We start from the raw sequence: 17,819 nt of genomic DNA on the forward strand, positions 1-17,819 counted from the left end.
ACGCAGCCGTCAGAACAACGCAAAGGACGAGAGATGACGAGAGATGAAACGGCTTTTAGGAAATCTGAAGAATTCTAAGAATAGAGCATTTCACTTAAAACATGCTAGAATGGACTCAGGTAGAGAGAAAAAGAGGATCAAAATTTTGAGCTGCTGTACTGAGCTAAAATTCATGCATGGGAATCTTTTTTTTTTTTTTTTTTTTTTTTTTTTGAGACGGAGTTTCGCTCTTGTTACCCAGGCTGGAGTGCAATGGCACGATCTCGGCTCACCGCAACCTCCGCCTCCTGGGTTCAGGCAATTCTCCTGCCTCAGCCTCCTGAGTAGCTGGGATTACAGGCACGCGCCACCATGCCCAGCTAGTTTTTTTTTTTTGTATTTTTAGTAGAGACGGGGTTTCACCATGTTGACCAAGATGGTCTCGATCTCTCAACCTCGTGATCCACCCGCCTCGGCCTCCCAAAGTGCTGGGATTACAGGCTTGAGCCACCGCGCCCGGCCCATTTTTTTTTTTTTTTGAGATGGAGTTTCACTCTTGTCATCCAGGATGGAGTGCAATGGCATGATCTTGGCTCACTGCAACCTCTGCTTCCCAGGTTCAAGCGATTCTCCTGCCTCAGCCTCCCGAGGAGCTGGAATTACAGACATGCGCCACCACACCAGGCTAATTTTGTATTTTTAGTAGAGACAAGGTTTCTCCACATTGGTCAGGCTAGTCTCGAACTCCCGACCTCAGATGATCTGCCTGCCTCAGTCTCCCAAAGTGCTGGGATTACAGGTGTGAGCCACTGCGCCCAGCTGGAAATTACATGTTTTTTAGGTAAATAATTCATTGTTAGGCCAGGTGTGGTGGCTCACTCCTGTAATTCCAGAACTTTGGAAGGCCGAGGCAGGAACATCACCTGAGGTCAGGAGTTTGAGACCAGCCTGGCCAGCATGGTAAAACATCGTCTCTATTTTATTTTATTTTATTTTATATATATATACACACATACATACATATACATATAAAGACGGGGTTTCACCATGTTGGTTAGGCTGGTCTTGAACTCCCGACCTCAGGTGATCTGCCCGTCTTGGCCTCCAAAGTGTTTGGATTACAGGCATGAGCCACCACACCCAGCCAAACCTCGTCTCTATTAAAAACACAAAAATATAGCTGGGTATGGTGGCGCATGCCTGTAATCCCAGTTCCTCGGGAGGCTAAGGCAGGAGAATTGCCTGAACCCAGGAGGTGGAGGTTGCAGTGAGCCAAGATTGTACCACTGCACTTCAGCCTGGATGACAATAACAAAACTCCATCTCAAAAAGCAAACCAAAAAAAAAAAAAAAAGAACTCATTGTTAAAAGATACACTTGGTGAAGGTTTACCTGAATTAATAAAGTGTAAAAAATTACTGAATATTTTAGAGTAAATTGATTCTTATTTTCTTTGTTGTTGTTGTTGAGATGGAGTTTCGCTCTTGTTGCCCAGGCAAAATCTTGGCTCACTGCAACTTCTGCCTCATGGGTTCAAGCGATTTTCCTGTCTCAGTCTTCCAACAAGCTGGGACTACAGGCATGAGCCACTATGCCCAGCTAATTTTTTTTTGTATTTTTAGTAGAGGCAGGGTTTTACCATGTTAGCCAGGATGGTCTTAATCTCCTGACCCTGTGATCACCTGCCTGCCTTGGCCTCCCAAAGCGCCGAGATTACAGGCGCTTACACTGTGCCTGGCAACTTTTTTTTTTTTTTTCAGATGGAGTCTTGCTCTGTCACTCAGGCTAGAGCGCAGTGGCACAATCTCGGCTCACTGTAACCTCTGCCTCCTGGGTTCAGGCAATTTTCCTGCCTCAGCCTCCTGAGTAGCTGGGACTATAGGCGTGCACCACCATGCTTGGCTAATTTTTGTATGTTTAGTAGAGACAGGGTTTCACCATGTTGACCAGGATGGTCGATCTGTTGACCTCGTGATCCACCCGCCTTGGCCTCCCAAAGTGCTGGGATTATAGGCGTGAGCCACTGCGCCTGGCCTTTTTGGTATTTTTTAATAGAGATGGGGTTTTACCATGTTGGCCAGGCTGGTCTTGAACTCCCGACCTCAAGTGATCAGCCTGCTTCGGCCTCCCAAAATGCTGAGATTACAGGCATGAGCCATTATGCCCGATCTAATAACTTTTTATAAAAATATTTTTAACTTTTTAGAGATGGGCTCTCACTACGTTGCCCAGGCTGGTCTTGAACTTCTGGGCTCAAGTGATCCAACTGCCTCAACCTCTCAAAGTGCCGGGATTTCAGAAATGAGCCACGCACCAGGCCAGGAACTTTTTAAAAGAAGCCCAACAAACTTCTGCATCACCAAGGGTTAAGAGTGGTTTTCACACGCCCCTCACTGCCAGTTGAGGGGATCAGCTATCACCACACTGGCCTTGCCCCACAGCTCTCTGTTCCACCTCACTTCAAGGGTCCAACTCTGCTAATTTGCTTCCAACGCAAAAGGTAAACACGAGCATAGGCACACTCAAGTGCTTACTGACTCCCAAATGCAGAGGTCTAACAGGGTTGATGTCCTCTGTGCAATGGAAGAAACTGAGCCAAACCCTTTAGGATTTGGAATAAGCTCCACCTTCTGAAGAAGTCCCCTTTGGCTAAAAACCATCTAGGACTGTTATTGGGTGGCGGGGGAGGCATGGAACTTAAGAATGACATTTTTTAGGAGGTCAAGGCAGGAGGTTTGCTTGAGTCCAGGAGTGCAAGATCAGCCTGGGCAACATAGGGAAACTCCTTCTCTACAAAAAATACAAAAATTAGCCAGGCATGGTGGTGTGTGCCTGTAGTCCCAGCTACTTGGGAGGCTGAGGGAGGATTGCTTGAGTCCAGGAGTGTGATGCTGTAGTAAGCTATGATTGCCCCTGTCACTGCACTCCTGCCTGGATGACAGAGTGAGATGTCTCTTAAAAAAAAAAAAGACCAGGAATAGTGGCCCATGTCTGTAAACCCAGGATTTTGGGTGGCCAAGGCAGGAAGATCACTTGAGATCAAGAATTAGAGACCAGCAGCCTAGGCAGCACAGTGAGACCTCATCTCTTCCCCACAAAATATTAGCCAAATGTGGTAGTACATGCCTGTAGTCCTACCTACTTGGCAGGCTGAGGTGAGAGGCTGGCTTGAGCCCGGAAGTTGGAGGCTGCAGTGAGCTATAACAGGACCACTGCACTCTAGCCTGAGTGACAGATAAAGACCCTTTCTCTAAAAAAGTAAATAATAATAACAATGATAAAAAAGAGAATTAAGTTTTTGCTTGGGTAAATAATAATAACAATGATAAAAAAGAGAATTAAGTTTTTGCTTGGCACATGTGTGTATGAAGTCTATGGCATCTAAGGTTTCAATGGCGCACTGATGGTGAAACAAAATGCCAGTTGTGAAGGCAATGAAGGATGAAATTAAGGCTGTGTTGGGCATCGCTGCCCTGCCAGAGCCTGCAGGAGCACCGTACCTGCATACTGAGGACCGTCAGGTTGGTGAGCGCATCCAGGTTCTGAAGTTTAGTAATTTTGTTTTTCCCCAAAAACAAACTCTCCAGATTGGTTAACGTGTCAATATTTTCGATTGCCTGTGGAAAGGACAGAACAGCAGTGAGTGCTGCAGTTGGCAGGCTGTGCCAGGCAGCCAGAGGTGCCTGGATGGGGGCAGAGCTGTCTGGGCTTCAGCTCTGAGGTGTGGGGCTAGTGGCATCTCTGCTAAGATTTCCACTGGAAATCTTATTTGAAGGCAGAATACATCAGTGGCAAATCCAAGACTGTCTTGAGCTCACGCCCAACCTTGGATTTTTTGGGGTTCTGAGGAGCAGTCTTAGAATCCACAGGCCAGTAGATTCCAAAGTCCCATCCAGTTCTAAATTTGTGAGCTGACACATTAACACATCAAGAGCCTCGGTCTCTTCAGAAGTGAAGTACGGGGCATTCTGGCCCCAAGTCTTTGAAATCTCAGGGCCCTCACTTAGGATTCCTGGGGGGCCCTCACCCCGCAGTGCTCTGCCCCTCTTGCCAGTTTCCACAACCTCCCGCACGGCTCTTCTGTGCTGCGACGGTGTGCTCTTCTATTCAACCATAAACCTCCAGAGGCAGAGACCACGCTGCCCCATCTGTCCTCCCCACAGTGACGCGCCTACAGCAGGCTGTTTAATGACTGTTTATTGATTTGACTTCAGTTTCTTTCCTCTGTCAGTTTACTCTCTCTCAGGACAAGTCATTCTTTAAATATTTCAGCAGACACAAAATAACCAGATGAGGTGCATGCTACTCAGGTGGGGACTCCAGGAGGGAAGCCGTGCTAATCCACACACCACAGGACTTGGCGGGGGTGCAGGCATCCTCACATGCTGAGCTGGCATTAATTTGTGATGAGCCACTGTTCCCTTGGAAAGTTTCATAGTGAGAAACTTGATAAAATGCGGACATCTGGGCTGCTCTCTTAAATGTGCTGCTTTGCTACTTGTGGCCATGAGATCTATAACAATAACTGCCAAGAGACTCTTGCCAAAACCACCCTCCCCTGGTTTGTATCCTGTCCAAGCTCTCGAGGGCCCAGGACAGACACAGCATGCTACAATACTTCCAGAAGCCAAACAGAGGGGCATCTGGGAACATGGGGCAGGGGCAGACGTGCTCAGAAACACCTGCTGGAGCCACTAAACAAGGCCAGGGGAAGCACAGGCTCTGTGCCATGACCCCGAATAGGAGCTGGGCATGGGGCCGCAGTGCTCTTCTAGCTGACAGACGTTCTCCTCCCTGCCCACGGGAACCCCCCCTCCTCTCTGCCTGGCAGATCCACCCCCAATGTCAGTGCTTCTGGGATGCCCTTCCAGGTTCCCCTCCTGCACATGACGGTGGTAATGAGTCAGCTGATGAAGGCCTGATCCTGCTTCTGTGGAACACCAGATCACCTTTCAAAAGTCTCTTATTTCCATTTTGTCCCAGGTTTTCAAGGTCAAATAGATCCTGGAGAACAGATCTAATCCTGTTGGGGACTGTGTCCCAGGAGTATGAAGCTGTCTAGGGAGGAAGGGCCAACTCAGCACTGCCTTTGGGAGTGTGTCAGCATCAAGACACTTTCTAAAGCCCCTGGTATATACATCAGTTCACTTCAAGTGACCACTTTGCTGGGCTTGGGAAACGTTCATCTCAAAGCAGCACTCCAGAGATGACCATGAGTAGGTTGAAGAGCAAGGCATTCAGGTAGGTTGGTTCATCTCGGGCAGAATGTAACTGGGAATGGTGTGATTTAGAATCATGATTTGGATGAAGAGCAGCTGAAATCTATGTGCAGAAGAAAGGCTAGACCACTCAGGGCTTACTGATACTGACTTTCGGTTAGCATTTCTTTAAAAATAATAATTTCCCTGTTCATGAAAAAAATCACTGCATCGTAAGAAAAATTAAGCTCACCATGCACTCTGCATACACCCACCGAGCCCACACACAACCCGTTAGTTAGCCGCCTCTCCCTGAATACACCGGTCAGGGCTGTCTGCACCTACCCGGATGCGGTTAGATCCCAGCTCTAGCATCTGTAGTTGATGTAAGTTGCTTAAGTTCTCAATTTTACTGATTTTATTGTTGACCAAGAAGAGTTTTTTCAGTTGTGTCAACTTGTCAACCCCTTCGATGTTTCTCAGCAGATTAAAAGAAATATCTAGTATCCTGAGAACAAGAAAAACAGTTAAAAAAATTACGTGAGTGGCCAGGTGCAGTGGCTCACACCTGTAATCCCAGCACTTTGGGATGCCGAGGCGGGTGGATCACCTGAGGTCGGGAGTTCTAGACCAGCCTGAGCAACATGGAGAAACCCTGTCTCTACTAAAAATACAAAATCAGCTAGGAGTGGTGGCACATCCCTGTAATCCCAGCTACTTGGGAGGCTGAGGCAGGAGAATTGCTAGAACCAGGTAGGCAGAGGTCGTGGTGAGCTGAGATTGTGCCACTGTACTTCAGCCTGGGCAACAAGAGCCAAACTTCGTCTCAAAAAAAAAAAAAAAAAAAAAAAATTACATGAGGACAGGTTGCAGAGAACTCACAACCACCTTAGAGATGGCATCCCCGTCAGGAGACTGCAGTCACTACGGGGTGGGGATCTGACTGTGACCCTGCTAGCGCCTGGCTCACACTGATGCTATCATGAGAGATTTGGAGGCTGCCCAGGAGCCCATAGCATGCCAGGGGCAGCCTACAGGCTCCTGATGCCCTGGTTCCCAGCATGGTATTTGAGGCAGAAACTATGTTTCATTTACACTTATGCCCGTGACGAGACCTGGTACCAGGCTCTGCACACAGAAGGGACCTGATAAGTATTGAATTAGAAACAAAACAAAAATAATGAGCAACAAAGGGGCAAAAATCCAGGTAAAGTTGTAACTAGGATCTGGCTCCTTTTTAAATTTTAATTTTTGTAGACAGGGTCTTGTTATGTTGCCCAGGCTACATCAAACTTCTGGGTTCAAGTGATCCTTCCAATGTGGCCTCCCAAAGTGCTGCAATTACAGGTGTGCACCACTGCACCTGGCTGAGGACCTGACTCCTTATTTTAGAAATGTCACCTTTTTTTATTAAAAAAAAAAATTCAAAAGGCAACAGGAAATTTGGGATGAACGTTCTCCTCTACCGATCTCAGTATCCCCTGAATGGAGGCTTTCCAGAAGCCCCGCTGCATCCTTCCCACTGGAGATTCACTTTGCACGTCAGGATTGTCCAGGAAGGTGAAGAAATGCATGGAGCTGATCCGGCCTCCTGGATCCCTGAACATGGCAGGCAAAGGCCTGGGATTCGGATGCAGGGCAGGACCCTGTGGCAGAGGCAGCCTCTCGAGGGCCAAGAGCCAGCAGGGGGTTGGCTCTGGAGAGACTGGACACCCCCCACCCAGTGGCCTCCCCACCATGTTCTCCTATGGGTCTCATGACTCACTCCAGCTCTGTTAGCGCCTCCAGATTCTCAATCTTCTTGATCTGGTTGTCGTAAAGATCCAGCTCTCGAAGACTCTGTAGCTCCTCCAGATTCTCAATGCATTTAATTAAATTTTGGCGGAGGCAGAGAGTCTGGGGGATGGGAAAAGGACAATTGACACAGGCAAGGGGGAGGCCATGAGAAGGCCTCAGCTTGTGCTGGAGGACACAGGACAGGCCTTTCTGGCGGAAGGACGTGTCTTCATTCTTCTGCGGTTTCCTAGAAAGGCGCTGACCTTCGGGAGGCAGGTGGGCAAGGGCACCAAGCCAGAACTCCTCCACACACCCTAAGGATGGGCAGGAGCCCAAAGGGAGGCAGGAGGAAAAGGCGGGCCCCACGTGAGAGGCCCAGTCAGGGAGCGTGGCGTTGGCCTGGGGTGTGGATATCTGCCACTCTTGGCAGAGCCTAAGAGCCCTCGGTGGGCTCAATTTTGAGAGACAAATTCAAATGAGATGCATTGAGGGCTGTGGAATTAACTGAACACAGGCGCAGAAATGAGGCAGCCAGAGTCAGGGTTCCCTGGCCGCCGGAGCTCAGCAGCGATGACCCCAGGGCTGTGCCCGAACCCCCTGACTGCTGTCTCACACCCACTATGCTCCCAGTAGAGAAAGGCTTCCACAAGGTGGAGTCAGCCCCACCTCCCATAGGCTGGCACAAGGACCAGAGCTTAGGACTGACTGCTCGATTTGGGACTCATCCACATCCCACAGGTGGGTGTCATAGCTCCCTTGTGACAGTTCCTCTCACCTTCACTTTCTTCAGTACCTCAAATCCTTCAATCTTCCCAATGCGATAGTGATTCAGATCAACATCCTGAAACAAAGCAGAAATCTACACTCAGCTATAGCAAAGTGGCTGGAGACCTGTGTCCTAGAAGAGCAGTGATCAAAGGAGGCCTGGCAGTGGGCAGCGGTGGGGGAGGCAGTGCCAGGTGGGTCTGCAGCAGACAGATGTCAGTGACAGGGTGTGCTGTGGGGGCTCTTTGGTTTAGTGTTGACTTACACTTAGTTCTATGCAAAACCGACCCTTAAAATGACTGGCACATGGCATCTTTTTCTCATTCCCTAGATCCTGTATGCACAAAACATATGCCCAGGCTCTGAGGAGATGCACCCCATCCCCGTCCCCATCAGAGACACACTGTGGGCTCAGGAGGCCCAGCCTGGGGCCGTCGGGACCGCCATGTAGGATGTGATCACCAGACCCAGACAATGTATGAGTCAAAGGCATCTCATCTGCAACACAGTCCTCAAGGGTTGAACAGACATGGCATAACAATCACTGGCATGAAAAACATGAACCAGGGAACTATCTTTCTCATCTCATACAAGACAGCCTGACAGGCGGTCTGTCACTGCGCCTCCTAAGGCTGGGCTGAGCAGGCAGCATTACCTCCGCATCTCTGTCCAGGTTGATGGTCTCCATGTCCACAGGCAGCTCGTGTTCTTCTGAAAAAATAAGAAAGAGAGGCTTGTTTAGAACCCTGTTAACAGGAGTCATCGGTGAAGAGCTGCCTCTGGCTGAGATCTGGCGCTGTTTGGTGCCCAAGCCAGCTCAGACCCCGAGGAGGAGCTGATGGGAAGGCACGCCGAGGACCTGGAGAATGTGGAAGGGTTGGGCCCTGCTCTGACAGTACTGGCATTTTAAGCATCCTGAATTTCCTGAATTCAGATATTGGCAAAGGTCTCCAAACATCCATCTGTGCCTTTGAACTTCCTGAGAAAGGAAATGTGTTTTGAAGCTGCTGGTGGGAAGGAGGGGAGGAAGTGGCTGAGTGCAGGTGAGCAGGGCAGCACACTGCTTTTTCCATGACTCACCAGCAGCAGCCTGCCTCCTACACAGGCTCTCCCTTTTTGTTTGCGGCAACAAACTAGGCCATTAGGATCTAGACCATGCTGGGCACATCGGATGCTCAAGGATGGGCCTTTTATTGCTTTGGAAGGTGGCCCAGCATCTACAAACACTTCTCTCGGTAAAGAGCAAAACAAAACAAAACACAGTTTAACAGATAGGATCAAAGAGGCTCAGTGAATAATTTAAACACACTTCTCAACGGGGAGACTGGTGAACTCACTCCAGCGGAGAAGCCCACTGGATTTCATGAGGACTCTCCACCGCGGAGCCACCGCCTCTGTGCAAGGGGAGAGCGCTGCTCTCTCTGCTGGGGGACAGCCTCCTTGTGCGGCACTTCCTCACTTCATTTCATGGGAACCTACTTCAGCATATGTGCTGAACACACACAGATGCGCACACACACACACAAAGAAACAGACACACGCATGCACAACAGTGACATACACACACTCATGCAGACCCCAAACACACACACCCATACCCCTTAAAACACTAAACATATCAACAGTAATTCCTTAGTATCGCCAACTATTGTCAGTGTTCGCATTTCCTCAACTGTCTTGACATTTCTTCCCTGGTTTACTTGCATTATGACCGAAATAAGGCTGTATGTTGTGACTAGATAGTATTCCTCTTTTTAAAAAATTTTTTAAATTTGAATTTTTTTTAAGAGACAGGGCCTCACTCTGCAGCTCAGACTGGAGTACAGTGGTGTGATCATAGCTCACTGCAGCCTTGAACTTGTGGGCTCAAGTGATCCCTGTCTTAGGCTCCCAGGAAGCTGAGACTACAGGTGTGTGCCACCATGCCCAGCTAATTTTTTACAACCATGTTTTGTACAGCCAGGGTCTCGCTATGTGGCCCAGGCTGGTCTGGAACCCCCAGCCTCCAGTGATCCTCCCACCTTGGCCTCCCAAAGTGCTAGGATTATAGGCATGAGCCACTGCACTTAGGCCGGCATTGTCCTTAAATTTCTTTTTCCCCTTGCAGTGTTCTGTCTGTCTTGCAGTGCTTGTCCCAGTCTGGATCCTGTGAATTATACCTGTAGGATGCTTTCTTCTGTACCTCCTGTCATTGTCACTACTTCACAGGGCTGTAGGGGCTCTTACTGCACCTCTTTCCTAGAGCAAACATGCACTTGCCTCTGCAGGGGAGTGACCTCACACAGCTCTGGACCCGCATGCCAAGGCTGGCTCCTCACCTCACCTGCAGGCTTCTGAAAGGAGCACTTGACACCAGACCAGCTTAACGAAGTAAATGGTCCCACAAGGCTGAATTCAGTTTTTCCACTATGCCTTTTCTATAATGATCAACTGTGGCTAGTTAAAAATAATAATGTTTACTACAGTTTATCCATAACTTTACAGGATATCAACAAACCTCACGATGAAAAGGAACTGGAGGAAACCAAGAGATAGGATACAAATCCCTTCAAAAGACGGCGTCAAGCCACTGTTTGTGAGTTCTGGAAGTTGCACTGGAAGAGGCACTACAATGAAGGCAGGGTGCCCAGGTCATGTAATCTGAACCAGGACCCTTTGAGAGCAGAAAGCCAGTTACGCTGGGCCAGCAGGGACAAACGGGTTGTATGTGTCCTCAGGACACGTGGCCACATGGCTTTATGGGGTCTTGTTTGTAATGTATCCAGCACTGGCTGCCCACCCACCACTCAGAATGTCAGCTAACATCTGAAACAAGGTTTCCAGCCTAGAATACCCTTCTGAGTATATTACATATTCATCATATTTTAAAAATGATTTAGAGAAAATAGGTAGAAAGTAACAGTTGACATGATTACATTTGTTTGAATTGAATTTAAGACTTACATAGCCCCACGTGGTGGCTCACGCTTGTAATCCCAGCACTTTGGGTGCTGGGAGGCCGAGGTGGGCGGATTGCCTTAGGTCAGGAGTTCGAGACCAGCCCGGCTAACATGGTGAAACCCCATCTCTACTAAAAATGCAAAACTTAGCCAGGCATGATGGCGGGTGCCTGTAATCCCAGCTTCTTGGGAGGCTGAGGCAGGACAATCGCTTAAGCCTGGGAGCTGGAGGTTGCAGTGAGCCAGGATTGCACCACTGCACTCTAGCCTGAGTGACAGAGCAAGACTTTGTCTCAAAAAAAAAAAAAAAAAAAAAAAAAAAAAAAAAAAAAGACTTACATAAACATAGGTAGGAGCAAGTCTTGGCTTCTCTAAGGACTAGATATGCATATTCCCAGAAAATTTATAATCAGCTAGTCATCTGGAAGAAAAAACCTTGGATTTTTCCAGGCCAGGCCAGGTCAGCCGGTCTGCCTTGTAGCTACATGCCCCCGGCCAAGCTGCAGTCTCACTTTCCTCATCTATAACACATTACCGCACCAGTGCACTTAGAGAACATGATGACAACATCATTAGCCTGTGCTAGTGAGCCAGGGAAAGAAAGCACACAGCGCTTGCTCTGCCAACTCTCAAGTCCTCCATAAACACCCGATGTCTCAGCAGCACCCATCTGAGGATAGCGGGGGCTCCCACCACTCCACTGTCTGTGACTAAGTCAGGCGATAACGGAAGCCTCCATCCATCACTCCCACGCACTGCATTCCACCCACATCACTTCCAGAATATCAGCTCCGAAGTGCCAAAAAAGTAAGTGTGACTGGTACTTTTGTGGTCGTCTCCTTTTGCCTTAAAAGTGGGTTGCCATAGTTACCAATCATCTTTGCTGGCACAGAGAGCACAATGTTATTTTAAAAATTAGGTTTGTTTCTTGTATACAAATCTGGAAAATGCAGAATGTATAGATCCTTCTTAAACCTGTTGTTTGGACAGACTCCATTTAATGTGTTTTCTTTAGCAGGTAAAAGTACATACATGAATACCGTTTATAAACTTGCTTTTTAAAAAAAATCTCTAGAGGGACAGAACAATAATACATATAATTTTTTAAAAAAGGAAAATTAAAGTAGAAACTTGCTTTTTTTTTCTTGGCTCGTTACAACCTCCGCCTTCCAGGTTCAAGCAATTCTCCTGCCTCAGCCTCCTGAGTACCTGAGATTACAGGCACATGCCACCACGCCTGGCTAATTTTTGTATTTTTAGTAGAGATGGGGTTTCACTGTGTAGATCAGGCTGATCTCCAACTCCTGACCTCATGATCCACCTGCCTCAGCCTCCCAAAGTGCTGGTATTACAGGTGTGAGCTACGGTGCCAGCTTAGAAACTTGCTTTTTTTTTGAGATGGAGTTTCCCTTTTGATGCCCAGGCTGGAGTGCAATGGCACAATCTCGGCTCACCACAACCTCCGCCTCCTGAGTTCAAGCAATTCTTGCCTCAGCCTCCCAAGTAGCTGGGATTACAGGCATGTGCTACCATGCTTAGCTAATTTTGTATTTTTTGTAGAGATGGGGTTTGTCCATTTTGGTCAGGCTGGTCCTGAACTCCCGATCTCAGGTGATCTGCCCGCCTTGGCCTCCCAAATTGCTGGGATTATAGGCGTGAGCCACCACAGCCAGCCAAAACTTGCTTTTTAAACCTAATATCTTGGATATCTTTTTGTGTTCATATGACTTCTCTCATTCTTTTCAATATAAATTGATTTTCTAAGCAAATGAAAAGGTTTGGGCCATTGCTGGGGAGGGTGAAAAACCATCATTATGGGTGAGAACTTACTTTTATTATCTCCAAATTTATTCTGTTGTTATTCATTAAAACAATAAGAGGCAATTGGGCTATTTTCCACATAAAATGATTTTCCTAACATCTAGGCATTTTAATTAAAAATATTTTTTTTGAATTTTTATTTTTTTGAGACAGAGCCTCACTCTGTTGCCCAGGCTGGAGTGCAGTGGTACAGTCTGGCGTCACTGCAACCTCCACCTCCTGGGTTCAAGCGAGTCTCCTGCCTCAGCCTCCTGAGTAGTTGGGACTACAGGCGCATACCATCATGCCTGGCTAATTTTACTTTATTTTATTTTATTTTTGTATTTTTAGTAGATACAGGGTTTTACCATGTTGGCCAGGCTAGTTTCGAATTCCTGACCTCAAATGACCCACCTGCCTTGGCCTCCCAAAGTGCTGGGATTATAGGTGTGAGCCACTATGCCCGGCCACAATCTAGGCACTTTAGAAGTCAATCCTCAGGCCTAAAAAATGGTAAGGCAGGACGCAGAAATGACCTCTCTCAGAGATTAAAGGTTTCTATTGCTATGGTAGGACACAGAAGCATAGCAGTCAGCCATGTTTATTTCAAATCTCATTTCCTAAACACATGGTTAAAAAAAAAAGTTGTGGTTCTGTCTCCAGTGGCACACTAGTGTCAATATTCGTGCTAGGATTTGCCTTCAGTGGAACTGGAAAAAAACACATGCTTTTTGCAAATGCCATCAATGAGTCAGCCTGCCGAGGGAGCGCCTCAGAGAGCACACCCACCTGCCCTGAGGGCCCCTAAGGAACAGAGGAGTCCTTCCCCAGACCGACACACCGCCTACCCAGGGACAGACCGTGTGCAGCACAGCCACGCCTCCCAACCTGCGGATGTCCCTGACGGAGGGAGCTGGGCCTCGTACCTGCTGGGTCCTCCTCCCCCCGCTCCTCTCCATCCTTCAGGCTCTGTTCACTGAGGTCGGCCACGATGCCACTGCTGTGCCTCTTCCCTTCTTCATCGCCAGATTCTTCGGACTCGACCCGCCTGTCAACTGAACCCACACATGTCAGTAAGAATTTACATCCACTTTATGGGACTTTGAGGAGTATATAACAGACTAATACCACGTTCTAAGTAAAAAGGACTTCATTTAAGCATGTCTGTTGAATCCAGTCCAATGGAACATCTGAGTGTGTCCCAGGTCCCAGCACCACCTGAGGCTTACAGCAGCGGGGAGAATGGCGGCGGGGGGGGGGGGCGCTGGGGAGCAGAGTGTGGAGCCCATATGGATACTTAGGTGAGGAACAGACTTCTGCCCTCAAGGAGCTTGTGGAGAATTGCCCAGTGTTCTGAAAACCTTGGATCACCTATGATTAAATGCACTAATGGAACCAGTGCCTCTCACTTTCGGGCTTGGTGACCACCGCTGTGACCCTTCTGCCACGTACCTCCATCCATGCCCCACTATTCATTTGGCTAGGAAAACCAGCCAACTTCACAGGCCCACATTCTGAAAGAAATCAATACTAACTCAAATCAGACTGTGGGCAGGAAAAATCACTGAAGAGGAGGAAAATATAGCCAATAGTGCTGACCGCCCACAGAAAGCTCACTGGTGTGAAATTTATTGGACAGAGTGTTACCAACTCAAGGCTTTTAAAGGCTGATAAATATTTTTTGAATTGAAGAATAAGGCAATTCAATGTGACAGGTAAAAATTCTTTGGTAAGGTTGTCAAATAATTTTTTTTTTTTGAGGAGTCTTGCACTGTTGCCCAGGCTGGGGTGCAATGGCATGATCTCAGCTCACTGCAAGCTCCACTTCCTGGGTTCAAGTGATTCTCCTGCCTAAGCCTCCCGAGTAGCTGGGACTACAGGTGCGCACCACCATGCCTAGCTGATTTTTGTATTTTTAGTAGCAATAGGGTTTCACCATGTTGACCAGGATGGTTTCAATCTCTCAACCTTGTGATCCACCCACCATACCCTCCCAAAGTGCTGGGATTATAGGTGTCAGCCGCTGCGCCCGGCCCATTTTTCCTTTTTATAACTTTATTCATGACCTCTTTTTCAAGTCTGTCTGGAAAACATGAAGCACTAACACATTACTTGGAATTATCAACCACACTGAAAATACTCTCTTTGCTGACTATGGTTTATCTACAAAGAGATGTACTCTTTGAGGGAAAGAGTTCAATTTCATCTTTGTATTTCCTGCTTAGCCTAGTAGCAAGGTAAAACCCAAGAAAGGACTGCTAAATAAAACAAATCCTTAAAAAAACCCACCTCCAAAACCTCCAGATCCATCTCTTCTTCCCTACCCGGGCAATGACAGTGGCTCAGTTACTTATTAGCTGCGGCCTGGGCTCCTGGTCTGCCTCCTGACTCGTCTCTCTATGACTTGTCTTGCCCTGTTGATCCATTCTCCATTGCCAGAGAGTCTGATCTAATTCTAAAATCCAAATCCGAGCTTTGAGTCCAAAAGTATTTCTAGAATGCTCTTTCTGAGTTTGCTGCTGGAGATGCAGCTTTGGCAAGTCACCTCCATTTCAGAGTCTCAATCTCCCAGTCTGTGGAAGGGAGTTAGCATAGAACTCATACCTCAGCGAGTCGCTGTCAGGGTTAAATTAGAAAAGGCACCGGTTAGCATGTACATGACATGCAGTAGATATTTAACTAGGCACAGGGCACTCGGTGGTCCACGCTTAGGGAGAGAAAGTTCTGCTGAGTGACAGGCTGGTGCAGAAACCTCATGAAGGGGAGGAGGGGTGAGAGGTTAGGAGAGGCTTAACTAATGAATGCTAGCCAAAGTGAAATGAAACCTGACGGCAGCAGGGAGGGTCTGGAACAAGGGACAGTGAATCAGCATGTAAGAAAATTACTCTGGTGTACTGGGGATGAGGGGCTGGTGAGTAGGGGCAATCAATCTAGCCTAGAGATGACGAAGGTCTGAGTTAAGGTACTGGCAATGGGAATGGAGGAGGCATCGAAGATTTGGAGATATTTTTAAAAGTAGAGGTGTCAGAGCTCCTTGACTAATAGGACACGGGTGGGAGTGGGGCAGAGAGAAAAGCTGGGCTTTTATATTTGTCATTTACTAAGACACGGAAACACTTGAAGAGGGGGTGGGAGGACACAAAGAGGCACTTCTTTCTTAAAAAGCCTCAAGGGTATAAAAGTCCAAGACCCTTAACAGCACATCCCGATCACAGATGACGTGGTCAAACTCTCTTCCACACCCTTTGACTGCAGTTTTCTTGGCCTTGAGAGATTCTTGCTCTTTTCCCTCACCCTATTCCCAACCTCGTCGCCTTCGAGTTATTCTTCAGGCCCCAGCTCAGAGCTGGCCTTGCTCTGCAGCCGTCACCACTTCCAAACATGTCAGCCCTTCCTCCTGCGCCCACCCTCCTCCCCCAGCTCCACATTCCTCTTCCCTGCCACTTTCACACGAGGCAGTGACTGCTCTTCTGCGAGGTCTGTACCCCTCACCAAACCATGGGACCCAAAAGCATTTAAGCACTCGACGACTGATTCCCAGCTGGCGGTAGCCGGGTGTGTGCACGCACGTGTATACACATACTGTGCCCGCATGTATACGACTGTACCTACGGACATGTATACATACACATATGTGCATCTAATTTTTTTTCAACAAAGTGAATGAGGAGGAAGAAAGTTGAATTTTGTCTTTTCGGAACTATGAGAGCTTTGAAAACAGGCATCACCTTCCGAAACTCAATCTTCTGGTTCCTTGTTGCCCCTTCGCAACAGTCCATTCGATTTCAAGAGAAGACCCTTCTCCACCCTCGCCACGTGAACCAAGGAGCAAACTCTGGTAGGTCCCAGCGCCCGGAGCCTCAGTTTCCTCGTCAGCTGACCGAGGACGCTCCCCCGCCTGTCAATCTCAGAGGCTCGGGGCGAGGCTCCAACTGGACCGAATGGAGCCACCGCGTCCCATTCAGCCCCACCCCCGGCCTGGCCTCGCGCCGCCGCTCTCCCCCTAGCTCTGGGTCCTTCCTGGCCGCTGCCGCCCTCGGGCCAGGGCTCCCTTAAGTCCAGAGCCTCCCCCGCTCCCCCGGGTCCGGCTGTCAGCTGTCAGGGGGCCGCGGGGCGGCGACCGGAGGCGGGACGTGGAGTTTCTTTCAGGCACGGAGCAGTTCCGGCCCGCAGCTCCCCCCGCCCGCCGGGCCTTTGGGCCGCCGCCCGCAGGGGCCGCTCACCCTCCATCATCTCCTGCGACTGTTGCTGCCCCGCGCCGCTTTCCGCCGCCATGTTGGCTGCTCTTCCCCTTTCCGGAGTCTGTCGCCTCAGGTCCCTCAACCAATCAGGGCTCCCGCCTCAGAGTCGGCCCAGCCAATGGGATTCCGGCGCGGCGGCTCCAGCAGCGGCGGGCCTGCGCGGGCCCAGCGCCTCATGGGAGTTGTAGTTCCTTCACGAAGCCCCGCGCCGCGCCTCCCCCGGGGCAGGTAATTTAAGGCAGCGGAGCCGGAGCAGTCTGGAGGCGAGAAACTGGGAAGGAAAGCAGGGGGAGTCGAAGCGGGACGCACAGAGCCGTGGCTGCCAGCGGACGGAGAGGACGTCGAGGCAGAGTGGAGAGACGCCCTGGGCTCGAGGATTGACTTATGTCCCTGTCTGGACCTCGGAGACGTGGAGGGGCCGCGGGCCAGGCGGATCTCTCCGTGGCTGCAAGTTGCGGGCCGGTCCCACGTGCATCCCTGGCCTCTGCGAGCCTCGCTGGCTGCGTCTGTACAATGGGCCGAAGGGCAAAAGCAACAACATTCTCCCGGCGTCCCCGCGCGGATTTTCCCCGTGCGAAAGTCTGCCTTCTTGTGACGCTCAGAGCAGCCGGGTAGGTGCGGGGCACGCGCTGCTGGGGCCGCCAGGCGGCTGGCCGGTTCCGGGGCTCCAGCTGGGCTCCCCTTGCCAGCCGTTCCCATCCCAGCGCGGACGAGAAGCTGCAGTGGTCGTCCACCCGCGGAGCCTCCCGGCCCGTAAGCGAGCCGCCCCGTGTCCTCCGCCTTCAGAGAAAGGCCGCCGAGGGGCGAGCTCTGTGCTACTCACCCTTGCTGATCCCGAGACCGGAGGAAACCGCGTCTGCCCGGCCGGGGGGCGGGGGCGCCCATGCCTTTTGGGTCCTCCGAAGCGCCGTAGGGGGTGTCTGGTGCGTCCCTAGCAACCGTTAGCGCGGGCTTCTGGACGCCGGCTCTCTTAGTCCCGCCCACAAGCGCGAGTGGTTGGTCCTTGGAGCTTGTCCATCGGCGCGAGTCGCTGTGCGATTGGCCGGTGGGATAGAAGCGCGCAGGGGCTCCCTTCCGCGGTGTGAGGCCGGCCCGGCGTGACCCTCGCCTGACCCAGGTGA

The 17,819-nt window shown here is 49.8% G+C and overlaps 2 protein-coding genes across 4 annotated transcripts in view; one reads left to right on the top strand and one right to left on the bottom strand.

Annotated features, from left to right (window-relative positions):
* Window positions 1-16,786, bottom strand: part of PPP1R7 (protein phosphatase 1 regulatory subunit 7) — a 31,707-nt gene extending 14,921 nt beyond the window's left edge. For both annotated transcript variants that reach the window (XM_074398730.1, XM_010347284.3), the window contains exons 1-7: window positions 16,681-16,786; window positions 13,384-13,512; window positions 8,374-8,429; window positions 7,729-7,794; window positions 6,943-7,073; window positions 5,523-5,685; window positions 3,480-3,596 (exon numbers count right to left, since the gene is read on the bottom strand). In XM_074398730.1, the coding sequence (XP_074254831.1) occupies window positions 3,480-3,596; window positions 5,523-5,685; window positions 6,943-7,073; window positions 7,729-7,794; window positions 8,374-8,429; window positions 13,384-13,512; window positions 16,681-16,732 (714 nt within the window). In that variant the 5' untranslated portion in view covers window positions 16,733-16,786. The remainder of the gene's footprint in view (window positions 1-3,479; window positions 3,597-5,522; window positions 5,686-6,942; window positions 7,074-7,728; window positions 7,795-8,373; window positions 8,430-13,383; window positions 13,513-16,680) is intronic.
* A 93-nt stretch (window positions 16,787-16,879) lies between these two features.
* Window positions 16,880-17,819, top strand: part of PASK (PAS domain containing serine/threonine kinase) — a 42,665-nt gene continuing 41,725 nt past the window's right edge. Inside the window, exon 1 of one of the 2 annotated variants that reach the window (XM_010347289.3) lies at window positions 16,880-17,309. The gene's annotated coding sequence lies outside the window, so the exon portion shown is untranslated. The other variant, XM_003936767.3, reaches the window with a different exon arrangement.

This window comes from Saimiri boliviensis, chromosome 5, assembly GCF_048565385.1.
Source record: "Saimiri boliviensis isolate mSaiBol1 chromosome 5, mSaiBol1.pri, whole genome shotgun sequence".
Taxonomy (NCBI): domain Eukaryota; kingdom Metazoa; phylum Chordata; class Mammalia; order Primates; family Cebidae; genus Saimiri; species Saimiri boliviensis.